The sequence below is a fragment of the Leptonychotes weddellii genome, chromosome 1 (genome assembly GCF_054177405.1).
Source record: "Leptonychotes weddellii isolate Sample4059 chromosome 1, ASM5417740v2, whole genome shotgun sequence".
Classification (NCBI taxonomy): Eukaryota; Metazoa; Chordata; class Mammalia; order Carnivora; family Phocidae; genus Leptonychotes; species Leptonychotes weddellii.
This window is the reverse complement of record NC_138369.1, coordinates 44,257,589-44,285,276: the sequence shown is the minus strand read 5'-3', so window position 1 is coordinate 44,285,276 and position 27,688 is coordinate 44,257,589. Positions and strand designations below refer to the sequence as shown.

At 46.4% G+C, this 27,688-nt stretch overlaps 1 protein-coding gene and 1 long non-coding RNA gene across 3 annotated transcripts; one reads left to right on the top strand and one right to left on the bottom strand.

Annotated features, from left to right (window-relative positions):
* Positions 1 to 214: 214 nt before the first annotated feature.
* On the bottom strand, positions 215 to 27,310 carry TATDN2 (TatD DNase domain containing 2). Of its 2 annotated transcripts, XR_014145823.1 has the most exons (8): positions 26,906 to 27,310; positions 18,893 to 19,384; positions 8,691 to 9,578; positions 4,552 to 4,679; positions 2,865 to 3,048; positions 2,573 to 2,670; positions 2,281 to 2,449; positions 215 to 2,099 (listed from the first exon to the last, which is right to left on the bottom strand). XR_014145823.1 is itself a non-coding variant. In XM_081822179.1 (7 exons), the coding sequence occupies exons 1-6, from the start codon at positions 27,308 to 27,310 to the stop codon at positions 2,309 to 2,311; spliced, it is 2,238 nt and encodes a 745-aa protein (XP_081678305.1). In that variant the 3' UTR covers positions 215 to 2,099; positions 2,281 to 2,308. The 2 variants fall into 2 exon arrangements, 1 of the variants encoding a protein (XP_081678305.1); XM_081822179.1 differs by lacking the exon at positions 2,573 to 2,670.
* LOC145721871 (uncharacterized) lies at positions 27,187 to 27,688 on the top strand. The gene is made up of 2 exons (XR_014145860.1): positions 27,187 to 27,323; positions 27,462 to 27,688. It is a non-coding gene; the product is annotated as an uncharacterized LOC145721871 (long non-coding RNA).

The following is a 27,688-nucleotide window of genomic DNA, read 5'->3' as shown; positions in this document are numbered from 1 at the left end:
CCTAAGTACTTACTCCCGAGTTCCCAGGCAAGAAATGGGTTAATGCTCAAGGGCGGCCGAACTTGTAAGAAGGTACCATGTATTATTACCACTTTAATTTTGCAGAGACATATATGTACACTCGAGAATTTCTCCAGACCTTTGGATTCTCAGGTTACAACAACTTGTTGTCATCACTCTGAGAAATCTGACCAAACACGGAGAGCACAGGAGCTGGCTGAAGACCAATCACTTTATTTTCAGAAAGAGATGGCCAAAAGGGGCAGGGGGTGGGGGAGATACAGAGGCATTCCGGCAGCACAGCAAACACAATCACGTCAGCCAGCCAAAAATCGAATCAAAAACAATGCCCACTGGCTTTCGCACCCACACAAGTCGTGTTTCACTGTGTGACACACAGAAATGACCATCTTAAATCCTAGAGGTGAAAGTATATAGCACCTTGTGCTTTACCTTGGCAGGGAGGCCACACAGGCTCGGGGACATCCACTCAGTCCTCCCCCCGAACCCTCCAGCGCAGGCCTATCCGCTGCTGGTGTGGGCAGTATTAACGTCCGGGGCTCGTGGTGAAGGGGATGGACAGGCTGCAGTTCGTTGGGGTGACAATAAAGCACTCTGAAACACTCAGTCCTCCGATTCCTCCAAGCAGGAGAACAAGCCCCCGACTCCCCACACTGGCGAACGGGAGGCACAGACAACCCACAGCTGACCCGTGGAAGGTCGAACGTGAATCAGGGCCTACTTCCCAGGCCAGTGACGGGTGTACCGGGGCGAGACGGAAATACCAGATAGGAAATATTGAGTCCATTCCCTTTTCACTTACAAGGCTCAAATGCACCTTCTGAAAACACCTAGAGAAATCCATCATTAAGGGATGGGTCTTACGATTTAAGCCTCTGGCCTCCAAGAAACAGACAAGGGACTCAGGGTGTCCTGTCTCACTGTGGGAGCTCTAGGTAAAGGATCCTTTTGGACAAAGTGCAGAGTGTCCTCACACTTAACCCCCGACCATAACCTTCCAGGGCTTGTAACAGATATACCAGCAGGGAACAGAACAGAGCTTAGAACTTGATGACCCAACTGCTCAAAAGTCAAAGGAGAGCCTCCCACTTCCAACACGGAGAAAGGACACGGATGAGGCCAAGGCAAGGGAGAGCCCCGGGAGGGGACTGGAAGGCAGACACCGGGCCTGCTTGCTCTGCACAGGCCGGAGACCGGGGCTAAGCAGCCCCGGCAGAGTTTTGAAGAATTAAATTGGTTTACCTCTCAACCTGGGTGGGGCACACAGGGGGCTGTCACATGGGTTGAAACAGAAATATTCTTGGTCCAGTGCTCCAGGGGAATGGGGCAAAAATGGACCAACGGGCAGCTGGGAGCCCCTGACAGCAGAGTAGGAGGTCACATCTGCTGCAAACTGGACCGTTCTCAGTCTAACACAAGCGAGCTGCAGCCCTGGGGGCACCAGTAAGCAGAAACCCCTTGTCTGGGGTCCTCTTCCTCGAGTCCCCTGGTCTGTCCCATCCCCATCGGCCAGGACTCCCCGGCCAATGAGCACCCCCAGCCCCTCCATACCACTGGCAGTGGAACGAGCAAGGCCAGCAGCCGAGGTCTTCCTCCCATGCCCAAGCGGAGCCGACGCGCCAACAGGGCAGCCGAACTGAAGACTCGTCCCAGGAAGGTGGCGGAGGACTTCGCGGTGGCAGGACCAGAAACCTCCGAGATGGGGCTCCAGCCAACGTCCCCCAGAGGAGGTTTCCCACTTGGGAGTTCATTTTTAGAACCGAGAACCACCAGGAGCCAAGTTACACACCCACATGGGCTCAGACGAGGAGGAGGGTGTCTGTGAAGACTGCTCAAAACCGCAGGCTGCAGAGCATGGGGATCAGGATTGACAGACGTGCTGCGCCCTCCTTTCGGCCTCTTCCTTCTCCACTGACTGCCCTGGGGGTAACCCTTCACCAGCATCCCGCTCCGCTGCACCCCACCCCACCGACCAGCTCCAAGTAGGCAAACATCCTGTCCTGCTTTTCTTCATTCCAGCAGGCTCTCCAGACACCTCCCTGACCTGGGACCCATCTTCTGTCAGGCCACTGGTTGTCCTGGAGGGGTGGGAAGAGAAAAGGAAGAAGGTCCCAAACCAAGTTCACTCAAGACAGATCAGGCTTAATGCTCACTCTATGTTCACATTCTCTACAGTAAGAAAATGCAGAGAAACCTATTTTTGTCCTGATTTTTATAAAAACCTATAATGTGATTTTTATGACCTTTTTCTAGTCTGACCTTTTTCTCCGGACCGCACCCGCTCTGCTTAAAGATTGTAGAGGCGGCTGGTGTTCTCACGCAGGGTGGCCAAGGTGTGCGCGAGCGGCTGATCTTTGACCCTCGCAATCTCTCGAACTGTATGCAAGGCCAGGCCTGGGTGGGCGTACTGGCAGAGGCTTTTGGGAACCTGGAAGACATCAAGCATTCAGAACATCACTGTGCCTTCTGCGCACAGCCATGACACAGATCCCCCTCCCTGCCCTTCCCCAGCAAGGACCTCTTTGGGGCTGCCCTGTAGAGACCCCTTTACCTGCAGGTGCAGGGAGAGTCCTAGTCATGGGGGGCTCTGGGTGAGCAGGGTCCCACGCTTCCTTGGACTACCCTCTACAGGGTAGGGCTTTGCACTGCCTGGAAGAGAGTGGTTACCCTTCAGCTTCTCAGCCCCCTAGACTTTTGGTTCTGCAGAGCCACAACAAGGAGACATCTACACAGCCAAGGGGGAGACCTGGAAGTCAATGGGGCTCTGGCCCTGCCAACCTTGCAAAGGTGACCGGCCCCCTCCCCCCCACCCCCACCTCAACTCAGCCTGATGACACCCCTACCTGTCGGGGCAGGAAGTAGGGAGCATCCGTTTCCACGATGATTCTCTCCAGCGGGATCTGCTTCAGAGCATCCCGCGCCTCCCAGGCCGAAGAGTAAGTCAGGACGGCCGTGAAGCCCACAGACATGTTGGGGAAGTGCTTCAGCAAGGGTTCAATGACCGGGTAGCTGCCGGTGAAGCAGTGCCTGGTGGGGGGAGGGGAGGGTTTCCAGGTCAGGGCCCCTCTCACAGCGCCCTCTGCAACAGCCCCCAACTCCCCTCTCAAATTCTCTTCTGTGGACAAATTCCCAGAAACACAACGACTACATCCAAGTGAAGGACTCCACAGGAACCAGACAAGAGCTGCTTCCAACACAGTAAGACCCAAGGTGACTCTTGGTGACTGAAGCTCAGCAGTCAACCCATCAGAGCGCCAAATCCTATACAGGTACTTCAAGTGATCCCCACAGGGAACAGAGAACAATACAGGGCCAGGGTACGCTTATAACACAAGAGAAGCAGAATTAAAGCCTGTGGCGCCTCCAAGATCACAATTACAATAGGTAAAAATTATGTTTCTGCAGTCAAATGGACTGGAAGGAAACAAAAAAGGGACGATATTAGGGAGTGGGACTACAGGGGAATCTTCTCTGTTTGGTAACTATTCATGTTCTTAGTACACGACATATTGTTAACCAATCTGAAAATGCATGGCTTCCTCCAGCCACAACACTTCATTGAGCCGTCTAAGCCCTGGTTTACCTGCCCCCATGAGATTTCCTTCAAAGACATCCCAAAACAAAGCCATGAGAAACCAACCAACCCACCCTGAAGAGCCAAGGGACTGTATCTCATCTCTGGTATGCGCTACCAGTCAGAGAGGTCATGCTCTCTGCTTGGGCACCTGAAAGGGAGCAGTCTGGCCTGACAGTCCACCACCTTCTGCTGCCCATCAACACCTGGTTTGGGTCCTAGACTCTGTTTTGTTTTTTTTTTTTTTTTTCAGTTAACCCATCTCACCCATCTTGAAAAAGCCAGCCCAGGCGTCACCTCCTGGCCCCTCTCCAGCAAAGCTAAGCTAATGGCCCCTCTTCTGGCTCCCACAGCACCTTATGCCCACCTAGGCCCTGGGCTCTGCACCAGATGACTCGTCTGCCTCCCACAGCTGCTCCCGGGGGCCCTGAGCCAACACCCATGACAGGCACACAGTAGGAGATCAAGAGTTTACCACACCGAACTTAAGAGCCCCTGGATACAATTAAGATTAAACACATACTGAATTTTCATGGGGGGAAATGAACTTTCAAATTCAGAAAAGCAAAGAACTTCTTTGTAGGTGCCCTGGAATGATATCTGCACGCTAAGTCACAACACAGTGGCCTCTCCCCAGATCAAGAGCCCTCATTTCGGAGCACTCAGACTTCATTTTAGCCTGCCACCAGGGATGAGGGTCACAAAAGTCCCCTTCTTGCTCACCACTGATTTAGGATATTAGCTCAAACCGTATGAAATCGCCATTTTGTTAGTAATAAATGGTCAAAATCAGAAATTTCATATGGTTCAACCTAATACTTAATCTTTAAAGATACTACATCACAAAGACTGAATACTATCATCTTCTCCTCACTGGGTTTTCCTTTTTCCAACTAATGTCCTACACAGAAAGAAGTGTTTGTTTCATTTGCCCACCAAAGCTCCAGCCTTCTAACCTATGGATCTTGTAGTCTGAGGGCACAAATTTTTTCATGATGTTCAGTAGATCTTCATCAGCTTCTCGGCAATGGATCACCAAGGGCTTCTTCAGAGACACGGCCAGCTGCAGCTGTCTCTCAAACACCTGGGAGAAGGCAAGGGGACGCCTGTTAGAGCCACGTCAGAAGTCTGTTACAATCCCACAACACCCAGGCCAACAGGCACCCCCACTGTCTCCAATTCTGCAGACTATGTAATGTATTACAATAATAGCCCACACTTACGGGGTCCTCACTACAGGTAGTGCTCAGAGCACTTTCGGTGTATTACTAACATGATCCTCACAAGCGCCCCAAGGTAGGTTACTGCTGTTAGCCCACCATGCAGTCAAGAAAAAGAGGCTCCAAGAGAGGTCAAGTAATCTGCAGCTGGTAAGCTGGAGCACCACAATTCAAACATGAACCCAGGCACTCCACATGGCAACCACTATGCCATGCGTATGTGGGTTTTCAGGGCAGGGCTCAGGAACATAAAGTTCGACTTACATGTTCTTCCCCTCACTGTCCCCACCTCTACTCCTACTCCCAAAAGGTAATCACCTTCCACACATTTTCCAAAGAGTTGTGTGTGTGCGCGCACACACACACACACTCACACATTCGCACAATACCTGGGTCTCGGAAGGTGCTCAAATACTTAAAAGAATGGAAATTACATATTTTCTCCAACTTACTTTCTTTACTCAACCAAAATCAGATACCCTTCTAGGTGAATACCTACTGATACGCTACCTTCCATTTTTTAACTTTCTTCTTTCTTTTTTTTTTTTTAAGATTTTATCTTTAAGTAATCTCTACACCCTACATAGGACTTGAACTCAAAACCCCAAGATCAAGAGTCGCATACTCTACCGACTGAGTAGAGTATATTTTTTAAGAAAAAAAAAAAAAAAGCAAGTCACTAGTAAAATACACATATTGTTAATAATTTAAATGAAAAAGGGGCTAGGAAGGCGCCCGGGTGGCTCAGTCGTTGAGCATCTGCCTTCAGCTCAGGTCATGATCCCGGGGTCCTGGGATCGAGCCCCACATCGGGCTCCCTGCTCAGCGGGAAGCCTGCTTCTCCCTCTCCCACTCCCCCTGCTTGTGTTCCCTCTCTCACTGTCTCTCTCTCTGTCAAATAAATAAATAAAATCTTAAAAAAATGAATAAAAATAAATTTTTTAAAAAAGGGGGCGCTAGGACTTCTTTCCTCTAACAAGTTCAGCTTTAGAAGAACACAAGTATTAATTCATTATAAACAAATGACCTCATCTTAAACTTCATGTTTCCATGAGTAGTTTTCAACTGTGGAATAGAATCCATGTTTGCATTTTTGACATCAAATAAAATACTGCCGGTACTTCAAGCCCTGTGATATTCACTTGAGAATGACATTTTCAAGTCTGACGCTTGTGCTACCTCTTCTCCAAAGAGTGACACTGAGCCAGTAACAATTCTGATGTCATTCTTGTTTAACCTGTGTTTTCAACAGAAAGGAAAAGGCCACTGACACCAAAATCTTAGAATGCTTGGTAGAGGCTTTAAGGCTGGGCTAGTTCCAGTATCTACAGCTGGCTGGATCCCCTCCTAGCACACCTGCCCTCCGCAGACCCCTACAGAGGCAGGAGGCTGCCAGAGATTCCATTTTTTTTTCTCTTTTTAAGATTTTATTTATTTATTTATCTGTCAGAGAGAGAGAGAGAGAGCGCGCACAAGCAGGGGTCCTGCCCTCCCGCTGCCAGCAATTTCTTTCCTCTGAATCCCCCTTTTCCAGTCCTGAGTCCTATCTCCCCAAGTCAGGGGAGAGCCACAAGATTTTATTCACCACCCTCTGCGATAACTTCCAGTTCAGTCTGTGGTGCGGCGTGCCCTATGTGCCTCTATATGCAGATCTGATACCGTAACAACTTCATCAAGGAAAAAGTTACTGTGAAATACTCAGCACATTTCCTGGCACACGGCAGGCATTCCATAAACACCATCTATACAATTAAATACAAGGCCCTTCCTCCTGCCAGTGGCCTCAGTGCATCCATTTCTCAACTGTCCTTCTTTCCATACCACACCTGCCTTGAGCCAGAGAAACAAGCCAGGAAAGCTGAATACTAAATATTCTTTCCAGTTTCTTAAAAATCTGTTCACTAGGTCTTCAAATTTAGCTATTTTTCCATTCACTTCTGACTAATAAATGACCACCTCAAGCCAGAAACTCAAGCTTCCTAGTATTAGTAGTGAAAGGGAACTCTGGACAGGCAAGAGGTTGTGTGAATGTGTAAGACAAACCTAATTCTGAACAGAAACACTATTTACACTAGAACTCATTAGATAAAGTAAACTGGAAACATTCACACAAATAAAATCCCACCTACCTGTGTGAAAGTATATCAAGTCAAAATCATCCTGTTCCAAATTTAGTAACCTCAACAGGTCCTAGAGAACTCATCTGGAGATCCTTCTGGGGGCGCCTGGGTGGCTCAGTTGGTTAAGCGTCTGTCTTCGGCTCAGGTCATGATCCCAGAGTTCTGGGATCAGCCAGCATCAGGCTCCCTGCTCAGTGGGGAACCTCCTTCTCCCTCTCCCTCTACACCTCCCCCTGTTCGTGCTCTCTCTCTCACACTCTCTCTCAAATAAATAAAAATCTTTTTAAACATAAAATAAAAGAGATCCAAAGATTCCAAAGCATCTGAACACCTGAAATTGTTTCTTATGTAAATTAACTGTTAAGCCTTGCGTGCCTAGTGGGGCGCCTGGGTGGCTCAGTCGTTAAGCGTCTGCCTTCGGCTCAGGTCACGATCCCAGGGTCCTGGGATCGAGCCCCACATTGGGCTCCCTGCTCTGTGGGAAGCCTGCTTCTCCCTCTCCCACTCCCCCTGTTTGTGTTCCCTCTCTCGCTGTGTCTCTGTCAAGTAAATAAATAAAATCTTTAAAAAAAAAAAAAGCCTTGCGTGCCTATTGGTTGCCATGGACAACTGTATGCAAATTGGAATCTCCGTCTTCTAAAGGCATATAAAGATCTAGAGTCTTCTGCTTTGTCAGAAGAGTACCACACATTCTCTGAATTTTCTCTTTGGTCAAGGTAAAATTAAGAAATCTTTGCCTCGGGGCACCTGGGTGGCTCAGTCGTTAAGCGTCTGTCTTTGGCACAGGTCATGATCCCAGAGTCCTGGGATCCAGCCCCGCATTGGACTCCCTGCTCGGCGGGAAGCCTGCTTCTCCCTCCCCCACTCCCCCTGCTTGTGGTTCCCTCTCTCGCTGTGTCTCTATCAAATAAATAAAATCTTTAAAAAAAAAAAAAAAAAAGAAAGAAAGAAATCTTTGCCTCTAGAAGATTCCCCTCTCTTAATTTACAATTAACCACAGATGCCAGGAGCAATGGGGCCCAGCATCAGTATACAGCAGAGGTTGACCCAACTGGGCTGGGGACAGCGCCAAAGGGAAAGCCAACTTGCCAAATTCTGTCTGCCCAGGCTGGCATCCATGCACCTGCTCGCCGAGGCCTGGAGCATACTGGGCACACAGACCCAGCCTACCAGGCATCGGCGGACGACTGCACACGACAAATTCTAGAACAAAGGCAACCTGGCAGTGTGAGCAGTGACAGGGTGGGAGGGTCGTTCTCCTCGTCCTGCTCCTTCCCAAATCAGAAACTTCCACTGAAATGCTGGAACCACCCTTCCCTTGCCAAATGTCCATGCTCAAAAAATAGTAGTTGCCATCGCTGGTGGGATGGGAAATTCTCTTCATTACACAGTTTTATATTTTCCAAATATTCTGCTATAGGCACACTTAACTTTAAAACCAGAATAAAAAATACAGTTTAATTAAACAAACATAAAACTGGTTGTTTCCCAAGAAGGAAGGAAAACAGATGTCTTGGCCATCTATATCATTAGCCGTAAGATGTCACAGACGAGTAACTATCCCCCTCTCCTACATAATAAAGAAATAGTTGGTGAAGCATTTGACAAGTGACATTTTGATGGTCTGGACAAGAGCAATTATATTTTTAAGGGTTCTAAATTCTCTAGATCTGAAAGTAGAGAAACCTTTATTGTTAGGTTCAACAACTGACAGAGGAATTGAAACCGTGAGCAAACTAAGGAGAGCCGCATTACCTTGTGCTGTTCCGGGACAGGCGTGGTGCACTTGTAGGAGTAATCCAAGCCCATTTCCCCAAATGCCACAGCCTTGGGGTGCCTTAATGCTTGCAAAAGATTTCTCTCTTGACTCTCACTGTAGTAACGTGCAAAATGAGGATGACAGCCAAAGGCTCCCCAAACCAGATCCTCTTTCAACAGCTCCTCCCACAGGCAATCTGTCAGTGTCCGAGGATCACAGAAGTCAGAGATGCAGCCCTGAAACTCCTTAGGGAAGGAGCTGCTATAAATTTTTCTGAACTTGGTAAAGGACCCTTTGAAAGACAACTTGGAATACAGCATGTCCAAGTGACAGTGGGTATCAATGAAACCCTCCTCTAGGCCTGACTCCCGATGGTTCCTTGGCAGGGAGCTAGATGAGTGTCCTCCGCAGGGACGGGGTGGCGCCTCCTCCTGGAGTGCTCTTTTCTCCTTCACCTCTTCTTCTGAGCTTCTGGAGAAACGAAATGAACGAGCGTTCTGGGATCTGCCTTCCTCGGTCACCTCCTGGTCTCTGGAGGTGTTCTGGGAGCTCACTGTAGAGTTAGGAGAATAATCACTCAGGAGGGCCCGGCTGCCCCTCCCTGCCTGCAGTGGGTCGCTGCTGCTGCCGCCCCCGCCCACGGCCGGGTAACCAGGAGGCTTGGCGCTGCTGGTCCAATAGCTGGCGTAGTCACACCACGGGCTACTGTACAAATGAGGCGGATACATGACATAGTCAGTGGGGAAGGCAGAAGGCTCCAGAACTGTGGAGAGTTTCAGCGAGCTGGGCTCCTCCTGAGAGAATCTGACTGTGGAGACCTCATCCACATCAGACCAGTCACTTCCTGAAGAGGTGTGCTCTATCACCACCTCCCTTTCTTTAGGCTGCAGAAAAGAAAACAAACGATGGGTGAGCCCTCCTGTGTGAAGACGGCCTCTCATGCTCAAGTCATCAGCAGAACATAAACTCTGCCTTGTTTTTCTGGCCATGGTGAAGGCTTTGCATTGGCTCATTACTTTGTTGCCTGCTTTCCTCATAATTTCTAGAATGTGAGCCAGATTACAGCTATAGGCAGTCGTATGAGGTTCAGGGAATAAACTTGTGACCAAAGTCTTAGAATACTTTGTATTTATTATGTAGGAGAGGGGGAGAGTTACTCGTCTGTGACATCTTACGGCTAATGATATAGATGGCAAGACATCTGTTTTCCTTCCTTCTTGGGAAACAACCAGTTTTATGTTTGTTTAATTAAACTGTATTTTTTTATTCTGGTTTTAAAGTTAAGTGTGCCCATAGCAGAATATTTGGAAAATATAAAATACTTAGAATCCTTAGGGGCGCCCGGGTGGCTCAGTCAGTTGAGCGTCCAACTCTTGATTTCGGCAGGTCATGATCTCAGGGTCGTGGGATGGAGCCCTATGTCATGCTCCGGGCTCAGTGGGGAGTCTGCATGAGAGTCTCTCTCCCTCTGCCCCTCCCCGCCACGCACATGCACTCTTCTCACTCTTTCTAAAGTAAATAAATAAATCTTAAAAAAAAAAAAAAAAAGAGTATCATCCTTAAAGGGGATGCCATACCTGTACTCCCTTTCTGAATGATCCCTTTGGAGAAAAACTGCTCTCACTAGAATACACTGTGTACTGGGGATTTTAGAGAAAGGCAGCACCCAACAAATCTCAACTCTAACATGTCTCTAACATTTCAAATGCAAAACCACATAGTCATGGTGGGTTTAAAATGTGTCTGCAAATTCGCTTTACATTATCTCCCCATTGAGAGGTGGGGTTGTGAGCCCTCCCTTCCCCTTGAACCTGGGCCAATCTAGTGACTTGCGTGTAGCCAGCAGAACACAGCAGCAGTCCGAACAGCCTTGTGGCTTCCCCCTGGTTCTGTCAGCTTATTCCTCACAGGGAAGCCAACCACCAGGGAAGAGGCCAGACCACCCTGAAGCCCACCATATTCTCGAGAGGTCACCTGTAGGTGCCAGCTTCAACTGCCGGCCACGTGAGTGAGCATCTTGCCCGTCCTGCCAGGATACTGGAGTTTCAGAAGCATGAGAGTACACCACCCCGACCCCCAAGCAAGACCTGCCCTGTCTAGACCTTCCTGAATTCCTCACTCACAAAATTGAGAGCAAAATAAAACATTTAATTTAAGCCACTGCTTGGCAATAGTAAATGGATAAACCAGCCATACATTACATTAAATCAATTTAGTCCTGCTAGAACAGAAGTTTTCAAGGTCAGGAATTTTTATTTTCTTCACTCGTGTCTCCCAGACACCAACAACAGTGCCTAGCATACTGTGCTCATAAATATTTGATGATTTAATTTGTAGAATAAATGGGGCAATGGATCCTGAATTTAGCTTCACATCAGAACTAACTGGGGGCTTTTTAAAGCTACCCCACCCTCATCTGTGATACTGTGATTCAACAGGTCCCCAAGGACTCTGTATTTAAGTCCCCATGTCACTTGGATGCAAATCAGGTTTGAGAAATACAGTAAAAACAGGGATCTCAACTCATGCAAAGAAGACTGTTTAAGGGCCCTGGTTTCTTTTGGTTAATGAAACCATCTATACCCACAGGGACCAGATGGCTTGAGCAACAGGCCTTACAAAGCTCTTTTCCTAAAAATATTTGTATAATACAATTCACATAATGAAAAATTCACTACAAAGAAGCATGATGGATAAATTGATTATCTCCTTAAAATGGGAACATTTTTTGTTTCTACTGCCTATACTAACCTTCCATACCGCTACCTATACTCCAAAAGAAAACAAATATTGGTAACAAAAATGTTAATGAATTATAAACTTCCCATATGATACTTTCCTACTTTAGATTTTCTTCCTGCTACTCCTTTCCTGAATAACAAAAATATCCAAACAAGAATCTTTTCCAAGATGTAAGATAACTTAAATTGCAGCATATTTAAAATTTAATCTGAACTCCTGAAGCTGGGTGACAGGCACCTGGGGGATTTACTAACACTAGTAGTTAATTTGAGTATGTTTGAAATTTCCCATAAAAAGTTTTTTAGGGGTGCCTGGCTGGCTCAGTCATTAGAGCATGCAACTCTTGATCTCTGGGTTGCGAACTCAAACCCCACCTTGGGCATAGAGCTCACTTTAAAAAAAACAACAAAACATTTTGGGGTGCCTGGGTGGCTCAGTCGGTTAATCAACCGACTCAATTTCAACTCAGGTCATGATCTCAGGGACCTGGGATGGAGCCCTGCATCAGGCTCACCGCTCAGTGGGGTGTCTACTTCTCTCCCTCTTTTTCTACCTCCCCCTCCACATGCACGCACTCTCTAAAATAAATAAATCTTTTTTAAAGAAGTTTTTTAAGGGGTGCCTGGGTGGCTCAGTCGTTAAGCGTCTGCCTTCAGCTCGGGTCATGATCCCAGGGTCCTGGGATCGAGCCCCACATCAGGCTCCCTGCTCGGCGGGAAGCCTGCTTCTCCCTCTCCCACTCCCCCTGCTTGTGTTCCCTCTCTCGCTGTGTCTCTCTCTGTTAAATAAATAAAATCTTTAAAAATAAATAAATAATAAAAAATAAATTTTAAAAGTTAATCTCTAAGGGAGAATAATCCTTCAAAAACTATCTAATTATGGTGGAAATTTCTACTAACCCAGACAATAAAAAATGCAGTATTACTAGAGCTTAACAAGTTCGTTTTTTTTTTTTTCCCTTTTTCCAATAAGGCATAGCGGAATCATTACTTTTGTATATATGCACCTCAACGTTAAAACGATTCTCACATACAGTAACATGCAACTAACATCTTTGCAATACAGCTCTTGGAAATTCTACTTTTTAATAACAAGTTAATCTGATTAAAACTACAAAAAATACCCAAACAGAAACCAAGGTTTTGCCCCCCAAAATAATCCCTCATAAAGGAGGCATCTTTTTAAAGATTTTATTTATTTTAGACAGAGAGAGAGTGAGAGTGCAAGCAGGGGGAGGGACAGAGGGAGAGGGAGAGAGAATCTCAAGCAGACTCCCTGCTGAGTGCGGAGCCTGTGGTGGTAATGGATCCCAGGGCCCCGAGACCACAGCCTGAGCCAAAACCGAGTCGAACACTCAACCAACTGAGCCCTCCAGGTGCCCCAGGAGGCATCATTTTATATTCCAGTTCTTACAAAAGTCTCCTGTATTACAAACAGAGGTTCTTTTATGTGAGGAGGACAAATGACCCCAAACAGATCTCAACCAAACTAACATTGGATGCTTACAGGAAGGTTCCTTACTTCCCTTTTTCCCTCTTCCATTTTTTAAAAAAGAAGGGGTATTCGGGGCACCTGGGTGGCTCAGTCAGTTAAGCATCTGCCTTCAGCTCAGGTCATGATCTCAGGGTCCCAGGATCCAGCCCCGCATCTAGCTCCCCGCTGATCAGGGACCCTGCTTCTCTCCCTGCTTGTGCACGCTCTCTCTCTCTGTCAAATAAATAAATAAAATCTTAAAAAACAAGGGGGGGTGGGCAGGGTTAGGCAAAGAGACATACCAGATTTAATAATTATTCCTGGGGGATATGACCTCACAATTCCACTGGACTTCATTTTTAACAAATCTTTTAAAGATCACTTTTTGTTTTTTAAATTTCACTTTAAAAAGCAATATAGGGGGTGCCCGTGTGGCTCAGTCAGTTAGGCATCTGCCTTCAGCTTGGGTCGTGATCTCAGGATCCTCAGATCAAGCCCCGGGTCCCACTCCCTGCTCAGCGGGGTCTGCTTCTGCCTCTCCGCCTTACCCCCCACTTGTGCTCATGCTCTCATATAAAAATTAAATAATAAAAATAAAAGGCAATACAGTAGGGGCACCTGAGTGGCTCAGTCGGTTAAATGTCTACCTTTGGCTCAGGTCATTATCTCGGGGTCCTGGGATCATCATCGAGCCCCACACTGAGCTCCCAGCTCAGGGGAGTCTGCTTCTCCTTCTCCCCCTGCCCCTCCCCACCCCATTCATGATTTCTCTCTCTCTCAAATAAATAAAATCTTTAAAAAAAAAAAAGCAATATGGCTAAGTGGTTACACATAAGGAGACACTGGAAAAATACTTCAGAAACTTATGAAGTGGTATCCAGGTGGAGGAATAGGATAACACAGGACCAGGCTGGAAAGCTACTTTTCACTAAATAGCTTTTATTTTTTATTTTCGAACCACGAGAATATTATTTACTCAAAAAGTAACCTGAAAAATAATTGGAAGTTGCTACATGGTAGCACTCCCAAAATACACTTCCAGAAAAAATGAACCACAAAGTGCCTGAGTGTGACAGGAACAGCTATTGGCAACTGGGCATAAATTTCCAGGGACAGAATTATACATGGATTCAAAAAGTGCTATATCTCATCAGCACAATCTTGGCTGCAGAAAACTACAAGACAAATGTCCTATTTTTACAACGGAAAAATTATACCACAATGGGAGGGGATGAGAATCTACAAGGACTAAGAGACTTGAGATATTTAGAAATTGCCACATAACGGCTCTCATTTGGATACTGTTTTAAACAAATTAAAAATATCATGAAACAAACAGTAATTGGGATTTGCTTCAAAATAATTTGTGGAGAGGGGAACCTGGCTGGCTCAGTCCACAGAACATGTGACTCATCATCTCAAGGTGGTGAGTTCAAGCCCCATGTCGGGTATGGAGCTTACTTTATTAACAAAAAAAAATTTGTGGAGAGAAAAAAAGGTAAGACAAGATTAGCAGTGAATTCATTGTTGAAGATGAGTTGACAGGTGAATGGATAATTTTCATAAGTGTTTTAAATTTTCCACAAAAAGTTAAAATTCCAAATCAGAAGAAAGGGTATATGACATCCTCTAGCTGCTTCCCAAATTTCTCTATCTTCCAAGGGTACTTGTTTAAAAACACAGATTCCCACGTCCCACCTCAGACCTGAGTCAGATTCTCTCATTCTTATTATCAGGGAAGTTCAGGAAATCCTGCTACATGACTCAAAAAGAAACTCCAGGGACAACAAAGACCATGTCAAAGACATGTGAAGTTTCAGTAAAATTATTTAATGAAATGTGAGAGTGGGAAAAATGGCAGAGTGGGGAAAATTATGAATCCAAAAATGCATGTGTAACTAGAAATACATACCATTACAATTATGTCATCTAAGTCCCTGAAAGGCTTATATGGTCAAGATGGCCAAGAAAAGGTTTTTGGATTTTCTTTATTCTTTTTTTTTTTTTTTTTAAGATTTTATTTATTTATTTGTCAGAGAGAGAGCGCGAGTGCACAAGCAGGGGGAAATGGCAGGCAGAGGGAGAAGGCTCCCCGCTGAGCAAGGAGCCTGTTGGACTCGATCTCAGGACCCTGGGATCATGACCCAAGCCGAAGGCAGACGCTTTAACTAAGCCACCCAGGCAGCCCTTGGATTTTCTTTTTGAGAAAATGGGACATTACCTATGTTCATGATTGCCTTATGTTCTCACCAATATGGTAAATTTTAAACTTACATTTACTGAAGTCCTACTATACACTTAGGCACTGAGCCAAGTGTTTTCATGTATCGTTCAGGGTTCAGCAAACAGAGGCCCACAGGCCAAATCCAACACACTGTCTATTGGTGTAAACAAAATCTCCCCGGAATCCGGTCAGGCCCGTTCACTTAAGTCTCTGTTTTTGTGCTACTACAGCAGAGCTGAACAGTTACAACAAAGCCCACAAAGTCTACAATATTATCTGGCCCTTTACAGAATAAGTGTGCTGATCCCTGTATTTGTTTAACCATAGTAAGATTTCAACAACTGTGACTCTTTACACAGAAGAAACTGGGGCTCAGAGAGGTTAAGTGGCTTTCTCATGATCACAGTTCAGGTGGCCAGGATTTGAACCCAAACTATCTGATCCCAGCACGCAGTGCTTACCTACCATATCATGCTACCTCCAAATATATACTTAAAGACAATCTAAATGTCCAGCCTGACAAATAGGAGTTCAGGTGTGTAAGTTTGAAAAGTTCATCCATACAAGGGGAATTCTAGGCAGCCCAACAAGATCATGATCAACATCAGACAGGAAACGCACCCATCATCGAGTTAGCAGAAAAAGTAGGTTACAACACCTACTGTTCTTGGGATTTCCAGTTCAATATAGCCTATGTAGTTTTTGTCCTTCCTATCAAAAAAACCCTTTGAAAATTATAGGAAATGAGGGCGGCTCAGTTAAGCGTCCAACTCTTGATTTCGGCTCAGGTCATGATCTCAGGGTCGTGACACTGAGCCCCACACCGGGCATGGCTTAAGATTCTCTCTCTCCCTCTGCCCTGTCCCCCAACCCCCTGTGCATACGCTCTCAAAAAAAAAAAAGAGGGGTGCCTGGGTGGCTCAGTTGTTAAGCGTCTGCCTTTGGCTCAGGTCATGATCCCAGAGTCCTGGGATCTAGCCCCACATCGGGCTCCCTGCTCAGCAGAAAGCCTGCTTCTCCCTCTCCCACTCCCCCTGCTTGTGTTCCCTCTCTCGTTGTCTCTCTGTCAAATAAATAAATATATTAAATCTTTAAAAAAAAAAAGAAAATTATAGGAAATGACTTGTAAAGGCATAAACCTACAAAGAGAAAGCATAAAGAAAAAACGGCAAAGCAAATTAAATAAAAATCAGCTGCTAGAAAAGAGACAGATGAACAGTTATTGGATAAGCAGACCACAGAGACCAAAACCTAAGCCTGCAATGAGAAAAACCCAGAAACATGTTGAGTCACAGTACAGGACCCCCAAAAGATTCAGGAATTGGAGGTACCAGACCTCTGAAAAGGTGAAGCTGAAGATGAAAACAGGAGAATGAGTTGGAAATCTGTGAAGTTAGATCCTGAGATCCCTGCTCCCATCCTGTGCAGATAGGTCTGCCTTTTCCCCATCCAGCAAAAGACTAAGGTTCATGCTTGAAAAAGTTGAGCCAAGGAGCCTATGGAATAATCAGGAACAACGGACACACAATCAAGGGTAAGGGACCATTGCATATTGGACAGTGAGAACCCAGGTCCCTCCCTCAACTTGACTCTCAGAATAGCACCAGCCAGATGTGTGCCTCCTAGGTGGGGGAGTGGAGCATTTCTCCCAGGGACACTGAGCAGCCTCTGAAGATGAAGCCACAGATCCAGTTGGGGTCCCCACAAAATCACCCAGTGTTGTCACCCTATGTTGAAGCCAGCAGTTGGTAAGCCCATCCACACACTTAGAACTTCCAACCAGCTTTTGAAAGTTCCATCTTTAAATATGAATGGACAGCCAACACATTCCAGGAGAGCCCTACCATAAAAGATAGAAACCGGGGTGCCTGGGTGGCTCAGTCGTTAAGCGTCTGCCTTCGGCTCAAGTCATGATCTCAGGGTCCTGGGATCGAGACCCACATCAGGCTCCCTGCTGAGCGGGGAGCCTGCTTCTCCCTCTGCCTCTCCCCCTGCTTGTGTTCCTGCTCTCGTTCTGTCAAATAAATAAATAAAATCTTTTAAAAAAAATAAAACATAGAAACCAAAATACTTAGAAAAAAAAGAAAAAAATCAGAAGGAAACTCAGAGAAAAAGTAGTGCAAAAAAGAGACAAAAACTTCAAAACAAACCTATAATACTCTCAGAGACCAGAGAAGGCACGATAACCTCAAAACAAGAATAGGATACTCTAAAAAAGGAATACTCAAAACATCAGTGTTCTTAGAAATTAAGTATGTCAAAAATGAAGAAAGTATGTATTATTATATACACTCACCTTAATTACTTATAAAGCAAAAATGAAAGTAAACAGGAAAAATGGGAATTCTAAGGATCAACAGGATTACTTATTTTAACAATATTGAGGAGAGTTTTATGGCACTAGCAGTCTGGGGATGAATTAGTGATAGGTACAGAGAAAACGAAAGGAAAAAAACAAGGCAATGATGATCTCCAAGGAACATAAACTTTTGTACGAGAGGAAATGTGATCAGAGTATACTAGGTGACTCCGCTATGAACGTGGTGATAATAAATCTTCAATTGATTTAGCCCAAAAACTATATGACAACAACACAGGGAGCTGCTAAAAGGAGAGGTCACAGGTTCATGGGTATGATGCTGCCAAAGTTAGTGTGGAGAACTGAATTCTTACCTTCTAAGTAAGTAGTCCACAGAGGTCTACAACTGGAAAATCAATACAGTGCAGGATTACTTAGAAATATGGAGGTAAGTACTAGAAGAAAGAGCTGAAGAGATTCAAGGAGCTGCCACTAAGAGTCATAAGTAAATATAAGCAGAGATGGGTACAACAGAGGAATTCCTTCCCCCCCCCAGTTATAAACTATGTTTAAAAATTGCTATTTACCCTCCAATACCATTCTTTCCTTCAAGAGCAGTAAGAGTGATTTGGGTATAAGTCTCCCAGATGAAAGTTAATGTTCCAGACTCCCTTGCAGCTAGGTGTTGGCCAGGTTTCTAGATTCTTGTCAATAGCTAAAAGCAAAAATGATGTGGACTTCTGAGTCAAGTTCTTAAAAGGAAAGAAGTGTACCTTCCTCTTCTCTTTTCCTCTTTCTACTGCCTGGAATGTCAAGGTAACATCCTCAGGGTCCTATCAGAGCAGCCACTCAGACCACAGATGGAGACTAGGCTGATGCAGCAGAGCATCAAGACAGATGGCACCAGGGGCGCCTGGGTGGCTCAGTTGGTTAAGCGACTGCCTTCGGCTCAGGTCATGGTCCCGGAGTCCTGGGATCGAGTCCCGCATGGGGCTCCCGGCTCAGCGGGAAGCCTGCTTCTCCCTCTGACCCTCTCCCCTCTCATGCTGTTTCTCTCTCTCTCTCTCTCTCTCAAATAAATAAATAAAATCTTTAAAAAAAAAAAAAAAAGACAGATGGCACCAGGGTCCCCGACACCGTGCAGCCCTCCTCCTCAAGCCAAACTTCTATTTTCTTTAAGCCACTGTTATTTTGGCCTTTGTTAGGGCAGGCAAATGCATATCCTAACAAATATATACATCCTAAATTTAAATAAAAGAGAGAGAGAGAGAGATAGCACTGAACTGAGATTTTTTAGTAACTCTGAAAGGTATTTTAGAAAAGAACCATCAGTTGGTCCTGGAGTCCTTGGTAAGTAAAGTGCTGCTTTTAATGAGTAACACTCAGGATCAAACTAGAAAGACCAAACACTTATCATCAAGAGAACTAAAAACCCCATGCCTGGTATAAGCTCTACTCACCTTCTGGCTTTCTAAATGAGAGTCGGAATCATCCAAAAACTCGAGGGCTGGAGAGTGCTTGTCAATGACTGTCCTTCGGTCACCAGCTATCTCCTCGATGGGTTTCTCCTGAGGGTCTATCACCACTCTCCTGTCGCAGAAACTGCTCCTCTCTGGCACAGCCTTTTTGTCCTCTGCTTTCACCTCCGGGGCTGACTCTTTCCCTTTCTGAGGAGACACAGTGACACTCCTGGTTGGCCCTTCTCCGCGGCTGGGACGCTCTCCTCTGTTCGGCGTTGCCCTCGTGGCAGCCTCTCCCTTCCTTTTTGGCATCGACTTTCCCAGGATGCCCTGGATAGCCTTCAGGTAGATCACCGTAGAGCCCTGGTCTCGAAATCGATCCCTCTTCCTTTTTTGCACCTTGTTTGGTTCCTCATTTGTATCATTTTGACCCTCCGCTTCAGCTGCAAATTCAGAGTTCGTGGAGTTACGAGAACTATCTTTTGAATCAACCTGGAAGCGGGGAGGAAAAAAAAATCTCAGTTCATGAAAGGGTTATCTGAAGGGCGATTACATATAGGAAGCACTCAGCAAATTAGAAATCAGTGGCTGCTGCACCAATCACAGGGAAGGTGACAGTGGCTAAGATGAAGATTCTCTCCCGGAGGGTTCCATCCCACCCCACTGAGAAGTGCCACTGTAAAAGGGCCTGAATTGCTGCCATTTCATTATTCACTTTCTCATGCCCATCAGGTAATACCCTCACACTGCAGCAGGCAGGAATGAACAGAGAAATGAACAGTCTAGTAACACTGAACTGTAAGCTCCCTGAGGCCAAGGACTACCACACACTTGAGAACACACACAGGCAAAAGAGCAGCTCAAAACTTCAGCACTAAAAGGGTCTCTAGAAACCAGCTAACACAATCCCACATCTAAGAGTCCAGGAGATCCAAGGGCCCAGGGAGGAGTAGACTCCAATCTCCCAAGTCCTGACAGCAGAGTGCAGGCCTTATTGAAGTTCTCTGCCAACTCCTTCCCCCAAATCGAAACCTCGGTGCCGGAAGGCGTCTGGTCTCCCAGAGAATGCAGGAGGGTCAGTCCAGAGACTGTAACTACCCCCTGACTCCTAATCATCTCCTCATAAACACAGGTGAAGTCTCAGCCCCATCCTTCCTTCCCGAGCACTTACTCATTCCAAGAGCTAGACTATTTGTTTTCAGTGTTAATTTACTGTGAAACTCAGATCCAATCCAATCCCAGCCTGGGCTAAGAATGCTCCACAAATCTATCCCTAGAATCATCTCGAAAGCAGTGAAGTCCAAACCTCCCCAGCTATGACCCAGACTGACCATTATCCCAAGGCCTTCTTCAGTCCCTACAACTTGCACTTCTAATTCATTTGTATTAAATCCCTCTCAAATATACAGAGAAAGAACTCCACACTAAGCTTGCTGATCTTTTTTCTCTACTGAGGAAAAGTAGTCTACTCCAAGAGATGTCCATCAACAAGGGAGTGGTTACACAAAGAGGTTTATGCTCTTATTTTATAGACTTCTCATATAATTTGAATTTTTTCCAAGAAGTACATACTATCTTTGTTTTTAAAAAAGCCTTTTGAAATATGTAAATCTAGATAGTAGTATGGCATAGTATTTTTTACCAGAAGTACTCAAATTGTTGGCAGCTACTAACTTTGATGAGATGGACAGGAAAGGTGGCTTTTACCTTACATTTTGAACCTCTCCTAATTTTCTAACGTGGTGGACATTTTTTAAAAATGTCTACAGGGATTATCCGGGAAAGGAGATGATAAGCCTCTTTTTTTTATACCTTTCCCTATGAAGAAAATCTAATAAACATTAAAAGCAAACTTGAAGGGGCATCTGGGTGGCTCAGTCATTGAGTGTCTGCCTTCGGCTCAGGTCATGATCCCGGGGTCCTGGGATCAAGCCCCGCATCGGGCTCCCTGCTCAGCGGGAAGCCTGCTTCTCCCTCCCCCACTTCCCTGCTTGTGTTCCCTCTCTCGCTGTCTCTCTCTCTGTCAAAAAATAAATAAAATCTTTAAAAAAAAAAAAAAAAAACCTGAAGATTCCCCGCGCACGCCCCATGGGACACAGCCACGACGTCTCAGCCTGCTTCCCCGCGGCCTGCTTCTCTCACTACGGCCAGCCACCCGCCATCCTCAGGCATCCCCATTGTACCGTCACAGGCAAACCTAATTCCCTTTGCTTGTGACACCCTTGCCTCAGTCTCATTTTACACTTGATAAACTCGTATTCATCCTTTAAGGCCCCAAACCCCTTCTTTGACTTCTCCACCTCTGCCTGTGGGACCAGCTACCCCTCTCCTTGCCCTCCCACCCCCGCCCCAGGCCGGGTAGAGGACAACATGGGAAGATAAGGTCGACAACAAACGGAGGAGCCCCTGCACCTTCTGAAGGGTCAAAGCTCCTCACTTCAAACCAACTGCTGCCGCTTGCAAGTACAGACCCAGAGTTATGGATTCCAGTTTCTCAGATAAAACAAGAAATCTCAAATTGAATTCATTATTCCATTCAGCCAGCAATGTTTTGTGGAGCACTTACTATATGCCAGCAGGCCCTGTTCTGAATCTGCGGGTTTAGCATCCAATGAAACATATAAAAATACCTGCTTCCTGGACCTTCTATTCTAGGTGGTGAGGGAAAGGAAAACCAGAAGAAAGGCAACATATGTATTCTGGAGAGTGAAAAGTGCCAGAGAGAAAAAGAACACAGGAAAAGGGAGTAGAAAGTGGGGAAGCAGAAGAGGGTCACTCAAGTCTCCAGTTCAAGGTAGAGGTGTGGACCGGAGGCATATATTTTTAATGTGAAATCTCCAAAATATTAAATACTTTGAGGACCTAGTGGGCCACATTCAGCCTATGGACCACCAGTTTGTCAACCCTGGTAGTGAAGACCAGGACTGCACCTGTCGGAGAAAAAAGGGTTAGAATTAGAATAACATACCTTATGTTTTCCTTTTTTTTTTTTTAAGATTTTACTTATTTGACAGAGAGACAGAGAGAGGGGGAGGGAGGGAGGGAGGGAAAAGCAGACTCCCCGCTGAGCAGGGACCCAGACATGGGGCTCCATCTCAGGACGCTGGGATCATGACCTGAGCTGAAGGCAGATGCTTAACCAACTGAGCCACCCAGGCGCCCCCATACCTTATGTTTTCATGTGGCCTTACAATTCCCAGAGCTGCCATGGCTGTCATCCCTCTTGTAGAGAGAGGGGAACTGCCACATGGCGTGTACGTGGCAGAACCAGGAGGCAAACTCAAGCTCCCCCTAATATCCTGGAAACCAAGGGAGAATAGCGAAAATACGAAAATTGAGCAACAGTAGCAAAGGCTGCGATGTCAAAGACCATGAGGACCTGAAATGGATCCAGGTCACCCAAGAGCCTCAGAAGTGGAGAGGAGGCTATAAAGGTAAAAACGAGGCCTTAAGTTCAACAGAAGAGACAAACCACCTGGCTTCAAACAGGAGCGATTTCGTTCTGCTGGCGCTGCTGCGTGGTGAATTATGCGCCTCTGAAGGCAGGAAGCAACGACTCAGTGGAGATGCTGTTGCAGCGCTCGGCGCCGCCAGCCTGCACAATTTCAACAGTTCGTACCCAGCTCCCTGCCTACTCCCTCCCATCCTTTCTCTGCAGTGTGCCAGAGGAGCTCTAAAATCTGCCAACACCACACCTCTGCTAAAACCCTTCAGTGCTTCTGCATTTGCCCACAGGAAACTTCCCCAACTCCTGGACCTGACTTCAGAAGCCGTTCACAGGCTGGACCCCAGGCTTCTTTTCCAGCATCCTCTCCCACCTTTGTCCATACACCCAGGTGCCTGGGAATGAAGAAGGGCGGCTGGAGAAAAGGGAAGTGAGGACCTTCAGGAACCACACGTCTCCCAAGTGCTTCAGACCAGCAGCATTTCCTGACACTTTGGACACACATTGTTCTGTTGCCTAAAATGTCCTCTCCTCCTCCTCGTCTGTCAAGAGAACTCTAACAGCACCTCTTCTGTGAGGACTTTCTCAACATTAGTCACTCATTCCTCTGACCCTTGGTACTTCAAATGCCCCTGTTACAGCACTCCACACAATGCTTCGTGATGAAGGACTTTTCAGTGCCTCAACCACTGCCTTCCTCTTCACACCTCTAACTCCTAGCATGGACTTCCACCCAAGCACCGGACATCTGCTGGGTGAAGACGCAGGAACCAGGATCACACAGGAAAGCTCTGTCATTCGAGAGCCAAGATACACAATGGCTTCTTGTGTCTGGGCCTGTACCACCCTGCAAAGAGCTCCTCAAGGGGGAGGATCTTGCCCTCTTCGTCTCTCCACCCCTCACGCTAACACTAGCCTGGGACAGAACAGGGCCTCAGAGCTAAGAATGCAGGCTTTGAAGTCCCACTGATCTGGGGTAGCACAGCTTTGCCGCATACAAGCTAGATGGCCTTGGTCAAGTTACTTAACATTTCTGAGTCTCCTTTCCCAGCGCCTACACATACTAGGTGCTCAAATATTTGTTAACCGATATGTAAATATTTGTTAACGGACACGTAAAGATAATACTGCCTATTTCATAAGACTCTCAGGATTATGTGAGAGCTTATGGGTCAAACACTGAGAATTCTATTTGATGAAAGTCTATCACATCATAAATGCTCCAATTTTCCCTTCCAGTCTTTCTTCCCTAAAGTGAATGTAGGAATGAAGAAGGTCATACTTAAGACTAATAATATAAGGTAGGTGAAGGTGCTCACAACAGACAAATTTGATCTTTCTCTACAGAAAAAACGAAGATCATCAGCTACCATTAGAATTTGAGAAAACCTCTCAAACAACTGTCCTAGAGGAAATAAGGAACAAACAGTAAGAGGCTGGCCAGCAGCAATCTCTAGTGAATCCAAATTGCCCAGTCTAGCTATTGTCTGAATGGGTTCCCCCAAAATTCATATGTTGAAATCTAACCCCAAGAAGGTGGTATTAGGTCCTCTGGGAAGTGATTAGGTCATGAACGTGAAGCCCTCATGAATGTGACTAGTGCTCTTATCTACAAGTCCCCAAGAGAGCTCCCCTACCCCCCTCTGCCATGTGAGGACAGGAGAAATCTACAAACCAGAAAAGGGCCCTCACTTGACCATGCTGGCCCCCTGATCTCAGACTTCAGCCTCCAAAACTATAAGAAATAAATTTCTATTATTTATAAGCTACCCAGTCTGTGGCATTGTTACCAAAGCCAGAACATTCCCCTCTGAATATTCTGTGACCTGGCCGAGACCTCTGTGCTAAAGGTGGGGAGAAGACAGATAATGGGGGACCCACACACAAAGCCAAGCGTTTACCCCTCAAAATTTACAGAGCAAATGCAAAACAGGTAGATAGGTGGGTAAAAGTAGGAATGAGGGGACCTTAGAAGGATCAAGGGGGAGAACATGCTGTTTTTGTGAGTGCCACTGGGCTGTGATTGCTGACAGGACTCAGGACTTACTAGAAAAACAAGCTGGACATAACTGCAGAGTATGAGGGGAAGAGGTGCAGACTGAGAAAAAGATAAGAAAGGCATTTTGTAATTCATCAAGATGAGTCAAGTACTGTACCTTGTTTTCAAACTAACACTAAAGGGCAGAGCCCTTAGCAGTGCTAGAGAGGGACAATTTGAATTAATAATATCAACATCCCCATATTCTATCCTCACTCAATATGAGTGATCTTTCAAAAATGCACATCTGCCTTCCCTGTGTATAGAACTCTACATAACTCTTTAATGGCTTGGAGTAAAATCCAAATTCCCTTGGCTATTAAAGCCCCAAAGCCCCGTTGCAATCGGCCCCCTACCTAGCTCTCCAGTCTCCATTCTGGGCTCTTATGCTCCACACACATCATGAGGCAGTCTTGTGACTTCTCAAGCCCGCCCACCAGGATGTGTTCCCCTTAGAAGCAGTCTCACGGGGCGCCTGGGTGGCTCAGACGGTTAAGCGTCTGCCTTCGGCTCAGGTCATGATCCCAGAGTCCTGGGATCGAGTCCCGCATCGGGCTCCCTGCTCCTTGGGAGCCTGCTTCTCTCTCTCTCTCTCATGAATAAATAAATAAAATCTTTAAAAAAAAAAAAAAAAGCAGTCTCACGGCTCCACAATCCAACAGAGTACTTGACACCCAGTAACCCTCAAGAACTTACTGACTAAAAGCAAGGCACCAACCCCACAACCTCTGACACAGGACTGGACTACTCACTGCTCCATGCTTAACCATTTAAATTGATTTTGGCAAAAAACACCCCCTTAGGCCTAAATAAGATAAAGATGGGCCCATGATAGAATTAGACCCACCTGGATTAAAGGCTATTCCTTCAAATCTTGGTTGCTGGTCTGCAGGTCACCCTGAGCCAGGGATGCAGTACACCTGGAAGACTAGGCAGATTCCTACCCTTCTTGGAAGGCTTCATTCTCTCTCTAATTGTCACTGAAGTCAAATGTAATCAATCGAGATTATTTCATGCTGTGCCCAAATCAAGTGAAAAACTGTATCAAGAAGGGTTAATGACAAGATTAAACTGTATGGGCAAAGCCCCATATTTACTTGATTTACCTGTGAGTCATATTCAATATGTATTTTTATGCTAAAGACAAAGCTTTTGAAATCACTGTTAAAAAAAAAAAAATCCAGGGGCGCCTGGGTGGCTCAATCGGTTAAACGACAGCCTTCAGCTCAGGTCATGATCCCAGGGTCCAGTGATTGAGGCCCACGTTGGGCTCCCTGCTCCGCAAGGAGTCTGCTTCTCCCTCTGCCCCTCATCCCGATCGTGCTCTCTCTAAAATAAATAAATAAAATCTTTGGGGGAAAAAAAAAATGTGCCATACAGAGTTCTGTGAGGTCCACGGTGAGAACACTTGGAGCACTTCACCTAAGAGTTCCCCAGGATAAACAGCCAAGGACAGCCTAGTTTCTCAGCTCCACATAATTTAACCACGCAGAAGTTTAGAGACACGTTCCTTAGTGCCTTTTTTCACTGCTTTTGTAAGATCACTTTATCTGAAGGCAGCCCATCTCACCCAACTAAGACTTTCCCTCCACTCTTCTTCATACAAAACTCCTCACCTCTTAAGGCCCAGAGCTCCAAACCCGGAATACAAACTAAGAGGGCAGTGATCTGTTTTGTTACTGGAGAATCCCAAGCAACTAGAACTCTCCTGGAATGATCTAGGCCCTCAGTAAATATTTGTTCAAAATATGAGACTGAAAAAGGGGATGAAGCTCACACTTGGGCCGGCAACGTTAGCTAGTACTCTCTCACCGGGAAAACAGCCAACTATGAGAGATGAATTGCATTTTTCTATTTCTCACAGACTCATGTTCAACTTTCCCTCACCGGGAAAATTTTATCCTTTTTTAAGTTCACATAAAAGGAAACAGTGGAGGAAATGTACCTCCTCTGAGAAACCCTCCTGCATGTTCCCAATGGGGAACTAAATGTTTAAGCTCCAAAACAAACTCTACGCTACCCACCAACCAAAACCCCAAGGTGCTAGAAACTGTAACTTCAGTAAAAAGCTACACCAAGAACCAAATCCTTATTCTCAGTTCTGTGACTCAGAGAACTTCAAAGTACAAGGGCGCAATTCCTTAAATTTACAACTGAAATAGGTCTGTGTCTCCTGAGCAGGCAATGCACCTTCTACGGCAGTTATCCTCCAGCCCGGCTGGCTGCACATTACAATTTACTGGAGGAGCATTTACAAATCTAGAAACCCAGACCACACCCCAACCCAATTAAATGGGAATGAGAAGCAGGCACAAACCTCCCAAGTAGTTTTAAAGTGCTGCCAAGTTTGAAAACTACCTCTCTATGGCACTGTAGGCCACCCCCCTTGGTCCGCCGGGTTTGTGATAAGCAGACCTCTGGGAAGACCCCAAAGATCTTGAAGGACATGACCCTTTTTAGTCTCCTTCTACCAACAGCTCAAGCCACGTGGAAGGGGCTTCACCGATTCCAAGGCGTCGCAGCCACCTACCTTAAGGCTGCAGGCTTCCTCCTCTAGAGAAGCCATTTCTTCTGGAGAGGGGTTGACAGGGCGAAGAGGGGATCCCTCTGACGAAAGGAATCCCCGTGTGCTCCGAATCAGGCAGCCTTTGGCGGCAGCCCCGCCCACACCTGCGCCGGAAGAATGCGAGGAGGAGGAGGAATTTCTGCGGCAGGATGAGCCCCGGGGCAACCTCGGCGTGCAGGCCACATCGTCCTCCTTCTGGACTTTCAGGCGCTTGGGGCTGCTGGTCCCTCCTGAACGCGACGCAGAGCTAGGAGCTGGCCGGCTGGAGGGGGCCACATCACTGGGCTCCCGGAGGCAGCTGCGCTTACGGGGACACCCTTCTGAAGTGCTGCTCCAGTGGTACTTGACCTTGCGCCGCTCCGACGCCATGGGCACCTGCAAGGTAAAGAGGGGGCCTGGATTCCAACACCAGCCCTCTTCAGACTCCCGCCACCCTGGGTCCCCTGGGGGAGGGTAAGCCAGAAGGTCAGAGTCAGGGGCCTCACTGACCTTTCCCCCTTCTTTCCACTGCCCATCACAGTTCTCAAGGTTTCGGAGATGCCAACGCGCTTCGCCTTAGTCAAAACGATCCGAGATTTACTAAGGGCGTCGGTTTGGTTTCCAAACCCACAACGTGCTTCCGCGATCACCAAGCGCTTCAGTTTGCACAGCGCTCCTAGGGAGATGTCAAAGCGCTTCCGGGATTACAAAGCGCTTCGATTTAGTTTGCAATACAGAGCCCTTCGGGGATGTCAAAGCGCTTCAAAA

Bases quoted from the DNA above. Each gene is read 5' to 3' on its own strand.
- TATDN2 (XM_081822179.1), bottom strand. From the start codon at position 27,310: ATGGCGTCGGAGCGGCGCAAGGTCAAGTACCACTGGAGCAGCACTTCA. The intron at 9,579-18,892 runs GTGAGTAGAGCT...TCTTTTCTGCAG, and splicing joins CTCATTTAGAAAGCCAGAAG to CCTAAAGAAAGGGAGGTGGT. The intron at 4,680-8,690 runs GTAATGCGGCTC...GCCTTCTCCCAG, and splicing joins CTGTCCCGGAACAGCACAAG to GTGTTTGAGAGACAGCTGCA.